General features: G+C 33.9%; 2 protein-coding genes across 2 annotated transcripts; one reads left to right on the forward strand and one right to left on the reverse strand.

Annotated features, from left to right (window-relative positions):
• Positions 1 to 714: 714 nt before the first annotated feature.
• LOC124530272 (vesicle-fusing ATPase 1-like) lies at positions 715 to 17613 on the forward strand. The gene is made up of 16 exons (XM_047104345.1): positions 715 to 891; positions 1151 to 1239; positions 1961 to 2090; positions 2761 to 2846; positions 2918 to 3063; positions 3579 to 3717; positions 4228 to 4370; positions 5271 to 5470; positions 5844 to 5976; positions 7163 to 7365; positions 9479 to 9667; positions 10953 to 11085; positions 11748 to 11905; positions 13088 to 13272; positions 14388 to 14546; positions 14948 to 17613. The coding sequence occupies exons 1-16, from the start codon at positions 880 to 882 to the stop codon at positions 15081 to 15083; spliced, it is 2241 nt and encodes a 746-aa protein (XP_046960301.1). The 5' UTR covers positions 715 to 879; the 3' UTR covers positions 15084 to 17613.
• A 352-nt stretch (positions 17614 to 17965) lies between these two features.
• On the reverse strand, positions 17966 to 19089 carry LOC124530271 (transcription elongation factor 1 homolog). Its single transcript, XM_047104344.1, has 3 exons — positions 18977 to 19089; positions 18744 to 18861; positions 17966 to 18647 (listed from the first exon to the last, which is right to left on the reverse strand). The coding sequence occupies exons 2-3, from the start codon at positions 18857 to 18859 to the stop codon at positions 18515 to 18517; spliced, it is 249 nt and encodes an 82-aa protein (XP_046960300.1). The 5' UTR covers positions 18860 to 18861; positions 18977 to 19089; the 3' UTR covers positions 17966 to 18514.
• Between the last annotated feature and the right edge of the window lie 824 nt (positions 19090 to 19913).

Here is a 19913-nt window from a genome sequence, read left to right on the forward strand (position 1 = left end):
ATGCTTAAATATATATATACAAATATGAACTAAAACTAGTTACTGTATAAATCTTGACCGCGTGGAATGGTGGCAAGAATGCTAGCAGCATTTCCCCGTTGAATCGCAATTCCGATCCTCTGGGCAAAAAACGAACCAGCCCTCTTGTCACCAGTGGAGGCAATGAGGCGAGGTGTTATACTTTTGATGAAGCTTTTTGCACCACTACTCCAAGGGCCAAGCGTTTCAACAGCGTAAATTATATTTTATTTTTTTTTATTTTATTTTATTAAATTATATTATATTTTTAGCACAGGATATTTTATAATATTTTAAAGTCAATTGGTTTAAGTTATTTCTTAATTGTTTGAATTATGTTTCAATGTTAGGATTAAACGAGATTACTGGAAAATACGTGTCTGAACAGTGTTATTGATAGTGTTGAATGAAGTGAGGTATACCGTATAATACCAAAATCATTTATAACTTATTTTAATATCTAACATTTGTCCGAATTTAAACTCGTTATCCTTGACGGATTTAAATTCACTAAACTATACGTGATGATCATGCCCCCATGTTATATAAATATTTTGTACTTTGTAGTTAATTTGAAATTCATTAGATACATTAAAAAATATATATTATATGTGCAATCTGCAAAATTTCTACATTTTTTGATAATGGTAATACTAAAATTCGTTGTATTGATCGGTTGAACCAATCGCTTTAGCTGAAATATTTTACTGCATTCCCTTGTGTAGCCATTCGCTGCTTCAATGGGTTGTAGGAAACCCGAAGCACTCTATTGATTGCATGTTGACGTCACATCAATCAACGTGAATCATTATTGTCAAAACATTACTGTTTAAATAGAAAATAAAAAATTTATAATTTAAAATGTCTTCAATGGTAAGTACTTTAAAGAAAAGACGAAGTGAATCTTACGTTGATATCTTGACCAAAAACATTATCGTAGAATTAATTATTTAGTAATTTCATTAAATAGTACAATATATTTTAAAACTAATTTAAAATGTATTTATTATTGTATAAAATAAATTGTATAGTTCAATAGTATTACATCATGGTTTGTGATACACACCTTATATTTTTATGTAACGTATATATAAGTAACGATACAATTATTAAAAATAATGATTTATTTTAGCGCATGAAAGCAGCAAAATGTCCTTCGGACGAATTAGCGATTACCAACTGCGCTCTTATCAACCCGGATGATTTTCCCAGTGATGTTAAGTAAGTAATTTAATTACTACAATTTAATAGTTTTTCCTAAACATTATTTTTATCTTACTGTTTATTTCCATAGTAGTATTGAGTATTCTTATTACTTACTTTGTCTCCTTAACAAAACATTCATTTTAGCATTTTTGAATCATTGGATGCATAGAGTATAACTCTATTGTAAAACTATTTGTAATCATCTAATAATAAAATACAATATTTATAACCCACTTATTAATATTGTTTTACAATTAACATAATTTAAATTTGTAATATTAGTATGTTTCTCTTAATACAAATACATTAAGGTGTGTAAATTAGATTATCCTTTAGAAATATAAGGATATGTTTTTTATTATTATTTTATATAAGAATTAACTGAAACTGTAGTTTTACCAGTAAGATGCAAACCATTTATTTTACATCCTCAAAATGTGAATAAATAATTATTATATGTACTCTGTTGTACTCAAAGTATCTATAAACCAAATTTCATCTAAATCAATTAAGTTGCATAAGTATGAAGAGGTGTAAGATAGTTACTTATATAAAGAGAAATCAAAAGCAAAAATATTATTTTTAACAAAGAACATTTTGTGTATTATTCTGACCTATCAACCATACTGAAGATATGTCAGATATATTTTTGAATGCAGTTTAATATCTTGTGTAAGAGATATATTCAAGTAAAACAATGATTGCATTTAATTTTTACAATAATATCACTCCTCAGGCATGTAGAGATCTCTACTGGACCTTCGCAGCACTTTGTCTTCAGCATCAGATTTTACAGTGGAGTGGACCGAGGAACAGTTGGTTTCTCAGCACCCCAGAGGAAATGGGCAACATTGTCCATTGGACAGGTATTTCCATTGATTCAAATAATTTTTAAATATTCAGAGGATCAAGAATTTTATCCTAATTTTTTTTTAAATCGGTCTAGATTGAACAGTTTAAAAGAAATAGATAAATATGATTCATAGATAAAATAAAACACATGAACAATGAACTTGCATAAAAAATGTATGTATGTATTATTTGAGCTTTCTCCTTCGACATCATGTTATTAATTATTATTAATAAATTTTAAATGTAATACTAGCCAAATTTATTATACTGCATATTCAAAATTTAATTACTCACACAGTCTTACACTTCAGTAACTATATTGAAATAGGTCAGTGTCGTAGAGTTGAAAATTCAAATTCAAGATCAATCTCCAAGCTTAACCTATACTGAAATAAAACCTTGAATTTCATAATGCACATGGCTTAATTGTAGTAGTTGTTGCCAGCGTTTGATAGCATTCACAACTTGAACCCTTATCTGTCCATTACCACCCCACTAAAAAAGGAAATCTTTTTAACACTGAGTTGGATGTAATTTTCCTCACAAGGCTTTCCTTGATTGAAATTAAGATTGACTTGTCCAAACCGTTGTTCCATATATGTTTTTAAAACAAAATTTATTGAAACATCATGAAATATTTTTATACGACTAAACTTTCTCATCAAATCATTAACTTCTTTATAGACAATTGACGTGAAACCCTTCAAACCAACAAACGCAGATTGCTTATGCAGTGTCACCATGGAGGCTGATTTCATGTTGAAGAAAACGTAAGTTCTTCAAACAGAGAATCCTTTATAAAACCTTGAGACAATAATATATTTTTTTTTTTCATTTTTAGAACATCTATGGAGCCCTACGATTCTGAACAGATGGCTCGTGATTTTCTCATTCAATTCTCGAATCAAATATTCACGGTTGGACAGCAACTCGCTTTCTCGTTCCAGGAGAAAAAAGTACTCTCGTTAATCGTTAAAAATCTGGAAGGTAATATTTTTTTGATTAATAATTATATAAAAATTAATAAATTAAACTTAAAATTATTTTTTGTAAATGCCTATGTATGAACTGTGAATAATTATTAGTTTGAATATTTCCTTTACGATAGGATATAAATAAAATAATTAATGCTTTGTAACAAGGCTATTAAATGTTTTCAAACCTCTATAATTGTCTATCAAATTATGGTATATATAACCACCATATATAACATCATATATATTTTCATTTTGGAATGAAAAATGTTAAGCTTAATAAATTTTGTATTTGGAATGGTTTTGTTCAATGTGGAATTTCAGGTAAATATGGGTTACATAGTATATTTAACTTTCCGCCATTACAGTAGATATTCTTACAATACTAATATAAAATAATCGTCCATCTTCATATTTTCTAGGTAGCTTTTTGCATGTTAAATGTCGTGGATATATTACACAAGACCACTTAACTTATAACAAAATGCCCTGTCCAAAGATACATGTACAAAAATTGTTTTTATGTAGCTGTGGACGTACAAGCCTTGGCCGCTGGTGCCAACGCAGTGCCTCGTCGAGTCAGAATGGGCAGGCTGCTTCCGGATGCCTGTATCCAATTCGATAAAGCAGAAAACTCCTCCCTGAACCTCATTGGTAAAGCTAAGGGGTAAGTAATTGTTTCATTTATGACGTTAATTTGTTCTACTTTTGAAGAAAACATGTTTGTCCATACTTATTCAACTGCAAATATTTGCCTTTATGGAGTCATTAAATATAAAAAATTAAGTGTAAAGAAACACATACTTCCAATCAGTGTTTTAGTAACATGTACTAGGGATTTTTTTTTAGTCTTTACTATCCCAGTGAAGTACTATATTTAAAAAAAAAATCTGTATTAGTAAAGTTAGGTATAAGGACAGCTTCAAAAAGAAGCTTTAGTCATTTTTTATAAAAATAAATTTGTTATTCACAATAATCCAATCTAAAACACAGCGTAATTAATTTTGATTAATTTCTTAAATTAAAACTGTATTGATGAATTTGAACATAAACTTTAGTAGAATCCATCTCAGACTCATTTTTTTTACTAACACGTGTTGCTATGTGAAAATAGTTTCATACATGAATTTTGACATAATAGTTTCAAATATGAAGTGTAATAAACTATTTTGTACAGTAAGCAGCCTCGTCAGTCGATCATCAACCCAGACTGGGATTTCGGCAAAATGGGAATCGGCGGTCTGGACAATGAATTCAACGCTATCTTCCGGCGAGCGTTCGCATCTCGTGTCTTCCCACCCGAAGTTGTTGAGCAACTGGGTTAGTTCATAATATAATATTATAAAATTAACAACCGAAATTAAATTGTCCTAATTTGTCCTCGATTTTTTGGGGTCGATTCAAGTAGCAAACATTTTTTTTTATGTTATTGGTTGGCGGACGAACACATGGGCCACCTGATGGTAAGTGGTCACCATCACCCATAGACAATGACGCTGTATGAAATATTCACTATTCCTTACATCGTCAATGTGCCACCAACCTTGGGAACTAAGATGTTATGTCCCCTGTGCCAAACCGGAACACAACAATACTGAGTACTGTTATTTGGCGGTAGAATAACGGATGAGTTGGTGGTACCTACCCAGACGTGCACAAAGCCCTACCACCAAGAAAATGCATATGCATGCATACATAACGTTAAAACGTCATTAGTTTTTCAATATATACTAATATTATTAATGTAAATGTAACTCGGTCAGTCTGTCGCTGTATCACGACAAAACTAATTAACCGAATTGGATGAATTTGGTGTGAAGCAAACTTGAACTCCAAGGACATATTCTACTTTTTTTTCCAAACAACTAATCCACACAACAACTAGCAAAAGCAACAGCCTGTACATATGATATCTCAAATAGAAAAGGCCTCCTCTTCCATTAAGGAGAGGGTTTGGAACATTTTCCACCACGCTGTTCCAATGCGGGTTGGTGGAATGCACATGTGGCAGAATTTCGATGAAATTTGACACATGCAGTTTCCTCACGATGTTTTCCTTCACCGCCGAGCATGAGAAGAATTATATACATAAATTAAGCACATATATATAGTGGTGCCTGGGTTTGAACTCGCAATCATCGGCTAAGATGCACGCGTTCTAACCACTGGGCCATCTCAGCTAGTATTCAATAAAACTCAATTGAATTGAATTTGTTTCAGGCTGCAAGCACGTAAAGGGTATTTTATTGTTCGGCCCGCCCGGTACCGGTAAGACTTTGATGGCTCGACAGATTGGCAAAATGTTAAACGCGAGAGAGCCCAAAATCGTAAATGGTCCTCAAATATTGGACAAATACGTTGGCGAGAGCGAGGCCAACATCAGGAGATTGTTTGCGGACGCCGAGGAAGAGGAGAAAAGGGTAATAAGAACATTAATACATACACATGAATTAAACATTACAAACAAATTGTGCTCAGAAATGTTATTAATTTACATACAAAATTTTTTGTTCTAATTTTATTATCATAAGGGCGTAACCGACCTATACGCCGATAGGAGTCAAGATTGAATATTTTTCCTTTATATATTTTACTTATGTTTTGTACCAGCCCGTCTAAGTTGGTATCTAGTCTTAAATTATTTCAATACAAAATCACAATCATTTAATATTTCTTAGTGTCAATGGTTACATAAAACCATTTAGAACTTCTCTATTGTATAAACTTCAATATTAAGATATGAAGGAAAGAAGGTAGTAAAAATGTTTTGCATGATCTATTTATTTTTTACAGTGTGGTCCAAACAGTGGCCTCCACATTATAATCTTTGACGAAATTGATGCCATCTGCAAAGCGAGAGGCTCCGTCGGAGGGAACACCGGAGTCCACGACACTGTGGTCAACCAATTGCTCTCCAAGATTGATGGTCAGTAATATTTATTTCCCTGGAACCGTTATTTTGTAAATCCTGATTAGATTTTAGATGTTTTTCAAATTTAGAACGTTTTAATAAACAATAAGTATAATATAATTTATCCTACAATAATCATGACATAGTATAAAACAAAGTTGCTCACCGCTGTCTGTCCATGTCTGTATGCTTAAATCTGTAAAATTATGCGACGGATTTTGATGCGGTCTTTGCTAATCATGAGAGTGATTCGAGAGAAAGGTTTTTGTATAAAATACATGGACAATATATTAAAAAAACAGTTATGGTAGGTATATGTAATATCGGTATTGCACCCATGCGAACCCATTGTGGCTAGTTATAGATATCTTAATGAAGATTCCACTCAATCTTTGCTAAAAATTTATCAATAGGCTATTTGACTGGTTTTTAAAATCCATTTTATATTATTTAGTAGAAGTTAAGGAACCTAGTAAAAGTTGTTTTTTTTTATTTCTTTTACATATTTGCCGAAAAATATAATATTAAAAATTCCATATTTAAATAGCGCGCAAAAACGCGGGTCAGTGACGTCACTTTCCTGTATTTTATTCTGTGGTACATATAGTAGAAAAGCAAAGTTTACAAGAAAGTGACTTCATCATAAGCCCGGCCAATCAGGAGCGTTTTGTGTCACGTGACAAACGTTTGAAATTTTGCATTATTTTTTTATGGATTTTTGAATAAATTAAGTATTATTTTCAACTTTCATACACTGATTACAATAATTCACAATTTATTTTTCGTATTGTCAAATAGCCTATTCTTATACTAACGAATATTCGGATTTCGTGTGATACTAACAAATTTTCAAAATATAAGAGATGGCCCCGTGGTTAGAACGCGTGCATCTTAACCGATGATTGCGGGTTCAAACCCAGGCAAGCACCACTATATATATGTGCTTAATTGTGTTTATAATTCATCTCGTGCTCGGCGGTGAAGGAAAACATCGTGAGGAAACCTGCATGTGTCAAATTTCATCGAAATTCTGTCACATGTGCATTCCACCAACCCGCATTGGAACAGCGTGGTGGAATATGTTCCAATCACTCTTCTTAATGGAAGAGGAGGCCTTATCTCAGCAGTGGGAAATTTACAGGCTGTTACTTTACTTTACTTTTTTAAGAATTTTTATAACAGCTGATAATTGTATCCCTAGGCGTGGACCAACTGAACAATATATTGGTAATCGGTATGACGAACAGACGGGACATGATTGACGAGGCGCTCCTGCGGCCCGGCCGGCTCGAGGTCCAGATGGAAATCGGCCTGCCCGACGAGAAGGGTCGCGTGCAGATACTGAACATACACACCAAGCGCATGAAGGAGTACAAGAAGATCGCCGAGGATGTTGACTCCAAGGTCAGTCGACTTTGCCGTTCATGATGAAAGGAGGTCACATATATAATAATTGGAACTTTCTAGACTATACTAGCGGCACGCTATGATGGCCGTTTTGACATTTGCCCGCTCATGAAGTTTCGTATTTAATAAATATTTACATCAAAGGAGCAAATTGTTGTTCTTTCTTGTCAATAGTGACGTGCAGTTAGTCGTAAAATTTATCGAATGTGATTTCTAAACTACAAATATTAGGGTACCTAAACGTCACACTCTCACACTCGACCTCGTAGTCGTTATTATATTTGTGTTGACAGTAAATATTTTATGTATTTTATAATTTTTTTATTTTATTTTATTTATATATGTTTATTGTAGAAAATTATTAATTAATTCAGTTATTAATTCTAATTCCAATTTTTAATTTTAATTAACTTTGTTCGAATATCTCAAACTTATTTTATATATTTTTTTATTAAACCTTTTTAATCAGATACTACTTGCAACAAAAACTTGAAGTAAATTACTTGCAAAAAAACAAAGATTTGAATATATTATATCGATAATAAATTTACATTTCACATCACTTTTTTTAATGTGTCAAAACGGCCATCGTACCTTGCCGCTAGTATAGTCGATTTTTAAGTCACCTAATTCCATCAAAATAAATATTTATTTGTGGTTACAGAAACTCAAACCCCAATTTATTTTATTTGGTTCTTCAACAATGTACAATGATTATAATAATATAATATAAGAAAATTAAAATTATATTCTAAGTGTCACAATTACATAAAGAAGAACACAGCATGCAACATAATAGTTATGTTTTATTATTTACGATTAAACTTATTATAAATATTAATAAGCCCTAAGCCACAAACGATGGCTCTGCTGGTGACCACTCGAATATATAAATAGTTTTTTTTTTCCAATAGAATGTATTAACCGTAGCTTTTAAGAGTAAAAAAGTGCATACCAATAGTCTTATTAGATTTATTTTTATTTCTCCTCAAGATAGTCTTCAATTGTTAGAATCATCACCACAGATAGTTACCATTCTCAAATAACTTTCAGGAATATTTTAAAAGGTTCAGCTTTAAAACGATAAAATACACTTAACGTTCAATCTCAACATATCGGAATTGATCATAAATCTTACACGACTTATGTCAGCCAAGTCAGTTATGCTAATTAGAATATTTATATCACGAATATTAGTCAGTGAACTCGATATATATTCTGCAATGTTATATATGTACGAAAAAATATTAATGGTTTCATGAGAAAATGTGATACTCATAGCATTGGTACAAGGAACAAACACAATCTTGTTACTCCTGTTACTCGATTACATAGAGTCAGTAACTCCTTTGTGAGGTATACGGTTTTACAACAGGATCCCAGAAAGCGTTCGAAATGCCTCTGTTGCCAAATTTAAAAAAAAATATTAAGGAATGCTTGTGTGCAAAAGGTTACTATACAATTAATAAGTTTATGATCGATAGCACACCTTGGGAATGGAACGATCGCCTCCTGGCTATTTCATCTCATATTAAATTTTTTATATAATATATGAGACAAACAAAAAAAAACCCCCCTGAGTTTCTTTCGCCGGTTCTTCTCAGGTCAGGGTATTTCCTTTTATGAACCGGTGGTAGTGTAATGCTTCTATATTGAATAAAGTTATTTGAGTTTGATTTTGAACATATCCCCAAAAATTGTATTATGTCTAACTAAATAATTAAAAAAAGCTATTATAATATCAATAACACAAGTACTTCAGCTACTTACATTGGGATCAGAGTAATGTATGTGATGTTGTCTCATATTTATATATGGTATATATGACGACCTCCGTGGTCGAGTGGTGTGTACACCGGTTTTCATGGGTACGCCACTCTGAGGTCCCGGGTTCGATTCCCGGCCGAGTCGATGTAGATTACCATTAGTTTTCTATGTTGTCTTGGGTCTGTGTGTTTGTGGTACCGTCGTTACTTCTGATTTCCATAACACAAGTGCTTCAGCTACTTACATTGGGATCAGAGTAATGTATGTGATGTTGTCTCATATTTACCATATATACCATTTACCATAATGATATGAAACATAACCATAACACTAAACACGACAGGAACTAGCCATGCTAACGAAGAACTTCTCGGGCGCTGAGCTCGAGGGTCTCGTGCGCGCCGCTCAGTCCACCGCCATGAACCGCCTCATCAAGGCCTCCAGCAAGGTGGAAGTTGACCCTGAAGCCATGGAAAAACTTATGGTGGAGAGAGGAGACTTCCTACACGCACTGGAGAATGATATCAAACCGGTAATATTAATTTATGTAATAAGCATTTCTTAAAGGATTAATTTAATAATTGTATTAACTTAAAAATTAACTAACATGACTGTATTTTTTTAAATGTTGAAAAAGAGTAACTACTGATTTTCTTGCCGGTTCTTCTCGGTAGAATTTACTTTCCGAACCGGTGGTAGCTTCACGTAATTGTTAAATGACGATTCAAAAGTGCTTGTAAAAGCCCACTTGAATAATGTATACTTTGATTTTGATTTTGATTTTGAATAATCAGAGTATTTTAATGATAATGGATAATTTGGAAGGAAGGAAGAACAATATAGTATGTTTTTATGTCACATATTCTTTGAAGTATAGTTTATTGTATCAATGTAGACAAAACGCTTCTAGAACTATAAGAACTAGCGCGCACTGGTAACTTTTGTCACGGTGACTATTTCGTCACTCTTGTCAAGTCCGTGAATATGTACAGATGCAGACACAAATGTCACGTCGTAATGTGCGAGCACCTCCATACATATTCATGGACTCGATAAGAGTCACGAAACAATCACCGTGACAAAAGTTACCAGTGCGCGCTAGTTCTAAGATGTACGTAAAATATGTAATTAAGATTTTGTGGATGACCTGGCCTGATGGTAAGCTAGAAATATAGTTAAATTATCGGCTTGTATTGCATGCATAGAGCATTGCGTGACGCTCGTGCTAGCGATTAACATAATACAGAAGAAATAAACACTAATTAGAGTATATTATCGATATGGCCCAGTGGTTAGAACGCGTGCATCTTAACCGATGATTGCGGGTTCAAACCCAGGCAAGCACCGCTGATTCATGTGCTTAATTTGTCTTTATAATTCATCTCGTGCTCAGCGGTGAAGGAAAACAATTTAGGGAAACCTGAATGTGACAAATTTCATAGAAATTCTGTCACATGTGCATTCCACCAATACGCATTGGAACAGCGTGGTGGAATATGTTCCAAAACCTTCTTCTCAAAGGGAGAGAAGGCCTTTAGCCCAGCAGTGTTACAAGCTGTTGTTGTTGTTGAGAGTTTATGATTATCCTTGTTATAAAGTTTAACGTCCCTTCTTGAGGGAACATGTCTTCCTACCTTTTATAGTTTGTTTGAAAAACAGATAAAATGTAAACGATAGTTAACATCACGTAGTATGTGCGGAGATGCCGGCTTATTATTTCACAACATTTGTTAATGTATCAAAAATATATCATACTACCTTTTTTACCAAGAACTTAATAAAGTCTTATATAAATTGTTACGTAACATTTTTCTTAGGCCTTCGGTACAGCTGCGGAGACGTTAGAGAATTTCCTGACTCGTGGTATAGTTAACTGGGGAACTCCGGTCTCGTCTCTTTTGGAAGATGGACAGCTGTACATACAGCAGTCGAGGGCGACTGAGGCTAGCGGTGAGAATTTCGATAATAATTAATCTCATGTATTTTACATGTATGTCATGTTCGAATACGAATTCCCACCAGCGTCTTTTCTGGACATTTTATTTCGGCTGATTTGAAATAAATTCTTAGTTTTACAATACATTTTTGGAAAGCTAAGAAAACGACTATGTTTTTAAAATAATCTGCAGAACCAGTTTTATAATGATTTTCTTTTTGTTTTTAAGGCATTTTTGAGCAAATAAAATAAAACAAAAATTAAAATACTTTTTAAGTCTTAAGTCTCACAATTTTTAATAGGTCTGATAATGATTGTTTAAATATTTACAAATGTCCAGTGTTTATTCGTTTTTATAAGTCAGAAGAAAAAAATTGGTTCTTATTGATATTTTATTCTAAATACATTTTTGCAAAAAAAGCAAAAAAACGTAATAACTCAAAACCGGTTCACTTTTGGAACATGCATATGGTTGTTCAAAATATTGCAAATAGTCTCCCCTATCAGCTCCTAGCGGATGTACGTTGAATTACCAATAACCCTGTATATGCGAGCTGACTAAGAATCATATTGTCACGAGAGAATCATTGTCTTTCCGAAATATGGCTTAAGACGGAATGGTTCCATTCTACGATTCTCAGAGCACACTAATATTAAAGTTGGTACCATTTCTCAGGTCTGGTATCAGTGCTACTGGAGGGTCCGCCAAACAGCGGCAAGACGGCTTTGGCGGCCCAACTGGCGAAGCTTTCCGACTTCCCATTCGTCAAGGTGTGCTCGCCTGAGGACATGATCGGTTTTACTGAAACCGCCAAATGCTTGCAGATTCGAAAGGTATGTATGACATCATGATTCGTCTTATTTTAATCGACTCGGTCTGAATTACGCATATGCACTTATTCGAAGATTTGTACCTATAGTAGGACACAAATTAGATGTAGCATCGGAAAATGCAATGGAATGAAATTAAAACCGATTACTGCCGATTTATACAACCAATAGAAATAGCCCCCTATCGCGCCATTCTACGCTATTCGTCGCTATAGATTCCCGCGTCAGAGAAAGCAAGTGCATGTTAATCCACGTGTCAAATTGACGAATACATTAGGTCATATGATATTACAAGTTATTACGTTTGTGCAAAGATCATATTCGCCTGAGAAATAAATATTGATAATTTGGTATAGCGTACTCAATTCGGATGTGATCGGTTTTACGAATTTTACCGATGTGACATCTAAGTTGTGTCGTACTATACCTATGTAAGTAAATAAGTACCTATACTAATTATCTACTCGTATATTAAATAATAAATAAATAAATGAGACAACATCACATACATTATTCTGATCCCAATGTAAGTAGCTGAAGCACTTGTGCTATGGAAATCAGAAGTAACGACGGTACCACATACACCCAGACCCAAGACAACATGGAATACATTGACTCGACCGGGAATCGAACCCGGGACCTCAGAGTGGCGTACCCATTAAAACCGTTGTACACACCACTCGACCATGGTGGTCGTCAATTATATACAATCATTATATTATAGTGTCAATAATTCCGTTATTCCCAACAGCATCAGTTGGGATTAGTTAACGGACTTCCAATATGACTGGTCACAGTACAGATTAAATATTTATCATAGTACACTTACAGTACAGTGTAAACGGAAACCCCCCGCAGGTTCATCAACAACAACAGCCTGTAAATTCCCACTGCTGGGCTAAAGGCCTCCTCTCCCTTTGAGGAGAAGGTTTGGAATATATTCCACCACGCTGTTCCAATGCGGGTTGGTGAAATACACATGTGGCAGAATTTCTATTAAATTTGTCACATGCAGGTTTCCTCACGATGTTTTCCTTCATAGACAAATTAAGCACATGAAACAGCGGTGCTTGCCTGGGTTTGAACCCGCAATCATCGGTTAAGATGCACGTGTTCTAACCACTGAGCCATCTCGACTCATATAGGTTCATCGTGATCCATATATTATGAGTAATATGTTTTCAGTACTTCGACGACGCGTACCGCTCGACGCTGTCGTGCATCCTTGTGGATAATATCGAGCGGCTTCTGGACTACGGGCCCATCGGGCCGCGGTACTCCAACCTCACGCTGCAAGCTCTACTCGTGCTGCTGAAAAAACAGCCGCCTAAAGGCAGGAAGCTGCTTATTTTGTGTACCAGCAGTCGTAGGTGAGTTGACAGTTTTGTTTTACCCTTATAGAGTTTTCATTGTCAAATGCGTATGAAAAGTTAACTCAGATGTGTTAAGTCTATACTCAAGAGGATTTAAATATAAAATTAAACTATGGTCTGTTCGCGTTAAGAATGCAGTGAGTTGTCATTGTTCACCGCCCCCTTTGACCAATCAAATCTTTTCAAATTACAAAGTCAAGTTCACATTGAACAAATAAAGACATAAGTTCGAACGTGACGGTTGTGGATTTAATTAATTATTAACCGATATTTTTATAATGTAAATTAAATTTTTATTATTATTAACTGATATTTAAAAAAATGAATACCTCACCAATTTGTAAAAATAAAAGTGCGAGAAATGCTGCGACCACGTTATGGAACTCGCTGCAGAAAATTATTTTATTATAAACACTAACGACGACACTAGTAATAGTGATTAAAATATTAATGACTCAATATCGATTTTTTACGTTAATGTGAACTTTTTAAATTTATTACACTTTAAAACAAATATAATTTGTTGGAATTTTAACACAAATATACAAAAACCTTTACCCTTCTGTTAAAAATATTTGATTGGTCAGGGGGCGGAGTGAGGCCGGTAAACAATGACAACTCACTGCATTCTTAACGCGAACAGACTATAGAGTATTATGTATAATCAAATATTTAAAGTCAAAATCTACTTCTAACATAAGAGCATTTGTTCTTGATACTGAAAAGTCTACCAATAGTTCAGAATATGTTAAGATTAGTTAAACAATAATGACGTCATAATGTCGGTATGACTTATTTCGTTCACAGCGGTAAATCTCTAGAGAGACTAGTCTAGACTATGTGTGGAACATTATAGTGTGCCCAAGTGTGGGCCCAAACACAGGTGCACTCTATTCGCCATCAATCGCTCAAGTCTGACACAACGGCTTTGCGTCCTTTTCGAGGAACTGAAGGTTCCACACTTCCGACTTTTAGGCTTCGGCTATTACTAAGAAATTTTCGATAGAAAAACCCAATAACTTTGAGTAGGCCTGATCCGGGGTTTGTACCTCGGAAACACTAGCCTCGTATCCAGCCGCCAGACTAGTCAGTAACGGGCCATCGACCCACAGGCAGGTGCTGGAAGACATGGAGATGCTGTCGGCGTTCACGGGCGTGCTGCACGTGCACAACCTGTCGCAGCCCGAGCACGTGATGGCCGTGCTGGAGGACAGCGGCGCCTTCTCGCGACGCGACCTCGCCGCCATACAGCGCGACCTGCGCGGCGCCAAGTCAGTGCACACGCACGCACACACACACACACACACACACACACACACACACACACACACCAGGTGCAGGTTGGAATGAGTACTTAAACTTCTCATTAAAAGAAAAGCAAACCTGTATCCAGCCTTAAAATAGTTGATATTTATTTTTATTCAAATTCCACTTTTTGTTACACCAAACCATTGCGGTATCGTTATACATTATGTGTAGCAAAAATCCAAGAGTTCGTCAGAATTATAACACTCGGTTAAAGGTTATGATAAGAATATTGTTAATTATTAAGGATAAATGTGATCTGCAACTATTTCAAACCAATTAAAATCTAGGAACCAAGCTTTCCCCATCCTCATTATAATAATTTGAGGATAAAATAAAGTATAAACCGTAAATTTCTCTCTTACAGGATCTTCATTGGCATCAAGAAGCTGTTAGCTCTGGTGGACATGGTTAAACAGACCGACGAAGAATCAAGAGTATTTAAATTCCTGACAAAGATGCAAGAGGAGGGAGGTCTCGACCTCGGTACATCTGTACAATAAGAATTATTGCAACCTTAGGGATTACATACGCATACCACACGCACGCCCTCACCCGACACACACGCACACACGTATACTTCGAGAGCACACAGCTACAAGGCCACCGAGAGTTCACCCTGCGCCTCTGACCTCAGAAGCTACGAAATAGACTACGATGACGTCAGCGAGTGCACGGAACCCTTCGATTCTAGTCACAGAGTGGGTAGGACGGCGAAAGGCAACGAGATATCTCCGGTTAAGATGCCCCTCATGAGAATACGCAGTGTCGAAATAGTGTTCGAGGACGAAATGTCCACGTACACCGACACTGGCCTACTGGACCGTAGCATAGAGCTCGTTGTGTCCGACAGCGATGACTCAACCAAGTGCGTGGATGATTTGGAGCACTTGCAAGCTGAGAGAGACGATTCAGTTACCTTAAATGCGGAGGCAGACTTATCTGACGATAACTCGTTCTCTTCCAAGGACAACGCTGTCGGTGACGCCTTGAAGTGTAACCGAAATGTCGAATTAACAGACGACACTCGCGAATATCACGAAACCACAACATTGGTCTACGAGGAAAATACATTGTCACTGAATGTATCGGAATTAGGGGACTCGGGTCGGTTCACTGAAGAAGCTTCCTCATCTCATGTCGAAGTGGCCTTTATAATGTACGACGACGCTGTTCTCTCCCATTCATTCGATGCAGTCAATGTGGACGATATAACTACGGTCATGAGTATGTATGAGATGTCTGAGGTTAGCGTGGAAGATAAAGATAAGAAAAGGTTGTATGAGTACGTCGACAGCAATAGCGACAGCTCAGACAGTACGGCTGTATGCGATGGGGACAATGCTGTGGTAACACTTGTAACTACTTTGCCTGATGTCTATAATTTAGAAGAACAATCCTTATGTGAAAGTAACGATCTGCAGTATGACTCGTTTGTTGATATTGGTAAATTTTAACTCCTCAATTGCTTTATTGAAGCTTTATATTTATACTAATAACACTATAATATTGAGATTTTATTTCAGTTTTTTGATAAGTTGCCTTTAAATAATTTTGACCTCTGTTACTGCTAGTTATGTGTATGATATACATTCCACTTGTTTTAAAATCTATAGGCACGCTTTTAAGGCATACGTACCTTTCTGAGCTATTTACGCCCTATTAACCTTTTAACACAGCTTATGCTCAAAGGGCCGAGTGGTATGCGACTCCAGTAACCATGTTGTTGTTCTCTCCCAATATCTATTACTACTTTGTAGAAACTTTAATAGACTTTGTAAATATTTTTCTGTTGTAATAAAGGATTATAATTCACTTAGCAACTTCACACAATGGCATGGTTACGGACATCCCAGGGTTGTAAGTCTAGGCAATAGCTCAATTTTTTTGTATACTGTAATGTATAGTTTCGAAAGCAATATTATTTATTTTTTGTTACGTAAATGTGATACAGCTTGATGCTGTTTAATTTAATAAATAAGTATATTTGATTGTTATTAAAATAATACTAATAGGCGTAGCTTTTTAAGGGAAAATGTCAATATGGAGTATTTATTATTCTAGTATTATAGACTTTGCAAGCATCGTTGACGGTAGAGGTAGAACCTTTGCAATTTATGACTTAAAATCTACGTTTACAATGAAAAGTACAATTAATTATTAATAAAATATTTAGCTATCGATGTTGTACTTAGTAGTTCAAGTCTTTATCCAACCAAAAATGTTAATGGCACTTATAAGATCAAACTTTTAAAAAGCAGTCAAAATAATGTGTTGCCAAAAAATTTAAATATTATTAAAAAAACTGAGTAACAGTTGTTTTACTAGTTTACAAAGAATTATATAATAAGTGATATCATATATGAAGATATTATTAATACATGTTGATAAAATAGATAAATATATTTAGGATCAATAACTACATACCACATGTTTGTTGCTATTTGCATGCATTATATGCATAGAACATTCCATTTCGCATTCATTGAGCTATTTATCAATCGCAAAGTGTTTGTGTAGTGTTTAATATTGAAGTACTTTATGTATGATGTTTATTAAAAATCTCTAATATTCAAATTCAAGAATGCTTTTAGAACACCGTAGTTTGCATGATGAAATAATAGTGACTAAGATGTTTTCGTGAGTGTATTATAAAATTTTAACTCAAATTATATCAGCAAGGAATCTTCTATAATCAGTTTTATGTCAACTTGTATTGTGTAAAGGAATTGATATGAATAAACATTGAATATACAACATTATTATTATTATACCAAAGTGATCGATCAAATTGTAATAATTATAATATAAAAAGTTCCAATAAAGCTCAATATGATTTTAAACTCAAAGAAATTAAATTAAAATATAATGAAAACATTAGTTTTCCAAAGTGATGTAAATTTTCTGACATAATGGAATATAATATAATCATATCTGATGTATATTACTGCAAAGTAAAATAAAGGTGCATTTGCTGATAAAATTTACTATTTATTGTTAAAAAATAATATAATAAAACAATGATTAACTGTTTTACTTTTTTTTATATCTTTTTTGATTTTTACAAACTAGGCATTTTGGATTTAAACCAAACATCCCTTAAAATATCCTTATGGAAATAAATATGGAAAGAATTTGCAAGAAATTAGGACTATTAAAAAAAAAATTACATATTTGAGAAGTTTTGTAGTGATAAAAATAGCACTTTGTTATCAATACCCTGAATGATTTTAAATGCAATTAATTGATTTTCATAATAAAACTACACCTGAGGTGGTCTATTAAAATGGTTCACTATTTAAATTTACCAAATAATCACCGAAGTAGTGATCTTACAGAGCATGACATAACATAATAATAAGCAGAAAAATAAAATTATTTTAAATCACATATATATATTTTTATTCGTTTATTATAATTACAAGTCTCAACTTTAAAGAGAGGTACATAATGAATACAACCTAAATTATTTTGACATAATAAAATGTTAAGGAAAATTGCCCCAACCTCATAAAATAATAAAACACATTTATGGATCAGATTCAACAAAAAGCAACACAACAAATACCTTCTATTCATACCTAGGCAGGTTTAAAGAGCTGGACATGAAATAGTTGTATAGATTATAATAAATTTTCACAATCTGAGTATTTGTGCTGTACACATTTTTCCACCTTCCACAAAGAATATATTAATAGATCTAAGTGGACTTTCTCATAGCTATTTAGGAAACTAGATCTAAAGCAACTTCAGTCTAGTTACCATATTTTTTGGGACTACATAGCCAAAATAATAGATGTCATTTGTTTTTTTATGATTTTAATAAAAGTATGTGAGATTAATACTTGGTGGCTATGGAAAAAATGAGACATACATATATTTAAACCAAGCACACTTTTTGAATAACATCTTGCAACTTAAAATAACCTTAAAACTAATTAGCAGTTTCACAGGCATCAACCCAGTCATTGTAAACATCTATGGGTTCTGATAAAACATTAGTTGTTGTTTGAAAATCTTCTAGGCAAACTCGACATTGTATTCTAGCTGTATTTCTCGCTCGATCCCTGTAAAATTAAATAATTAAAAATGCTACTACTTGAAACTTTTATACCGCATAATGATTTGAGAAAAAGCTGAATTCGAAAAAGATTTTCACGCACATTTTCACTTCGCACGATTTTTCATGGTTACAGAAAGGACAATTAAACTGTTGGTCAAGTGGCTCTATAGCTTTCCTTTTTGGCGGAGGCTTTCTTTTTGATTTACGGCGACCCATGCCTAAAACAAAAATAATGTAATTTAGACAAAACTACGAAATAATGACAACGTTTTAAACGGTTTCAAATTTAAATTAGATGATATTATGTCCATTATTGTTGACTAATTAACGTACCGGTAGTATTTGTTTATTTATTACAAATATTCTGAATATACAAACGCACCACCTCTCTCTACGGTGACTGTCAATGTGACAAACGTCAATCCAATTGACACTGACAATAATTTGACAACGCATTACATTTTCTATTAGTTAACTTTTTTTTCATTTCCATTAATTTTTTAATTTATTGGCTTTTAGTTTTAACAAAATGTTAACAGACTAAAGATCTTATGGTATCAAGAATAATTTATTTGTGTCAGTGTTGTGTGTTTAATATTTTTTGTTGCTGTTGATTGGTGTAAAAAATGCATATTAAATTGATAATTCCCCGCCAAGTTCAGACAACTTGTTTAAGCCCACTTGATGCGTAACATACGACATCTCACTTCGGCTATTTTACTTTGTAAAGTTTTCATTGGTAATAAGTAAAATTAACATAATAACCTATTTGAGTGGTTTTTAAAATCCATTTTATATTATTTAGTAGAGGTTAACCCAGTAAATGTTGTTTTGGGGTCGGTGACGACACTTGCCTGTACTTTAACATGTGGTACACAGTAGGGAAGCAAGGTTAAGCAAGTGACTTCATCATAAGGCCAAATACCGGCCAAGCGTTTTGTGTCACGTGACAAACGCTTAAAAATGCATTTTTGAATAAATTAAGTATTATTTTAAAATTTCGTTCATAAATAACCATTTTAAACTCATAATGTATACTGATTGCAATAATTGACACTAAACTCCATTAACGCGAGAGGTCATTGTTCTTGTTCCACACTTCCAGCCCTTTTCAGGAAATCACGTCTACAGTTTCTAGAGGAGTTAAGAAAAATTTATTAAAACAATTTATAAAAATTGGAGAAGTTAGTAGAAAGTTCAGTAAATCGTTGTACTTTTTGTTAAGTTAGTCAATTTTCTTGCATGCTTAAGATTCGTTCATATTTTATAT

The sequence above is a fragment of the Vanessa cardui genome, chromosome 6, assembly GCF_905220365.1.
Source record: "Vanessa cardui chromosome 6, ilVanCard2.1, whole genome shotgun sequence".
Lineage (NCBI taxonomy): Eukaryota > Metazoa > Arthropoda > Insecta > Lepidoptera > Nymphalidae > Vanessa > Vanessa cardui.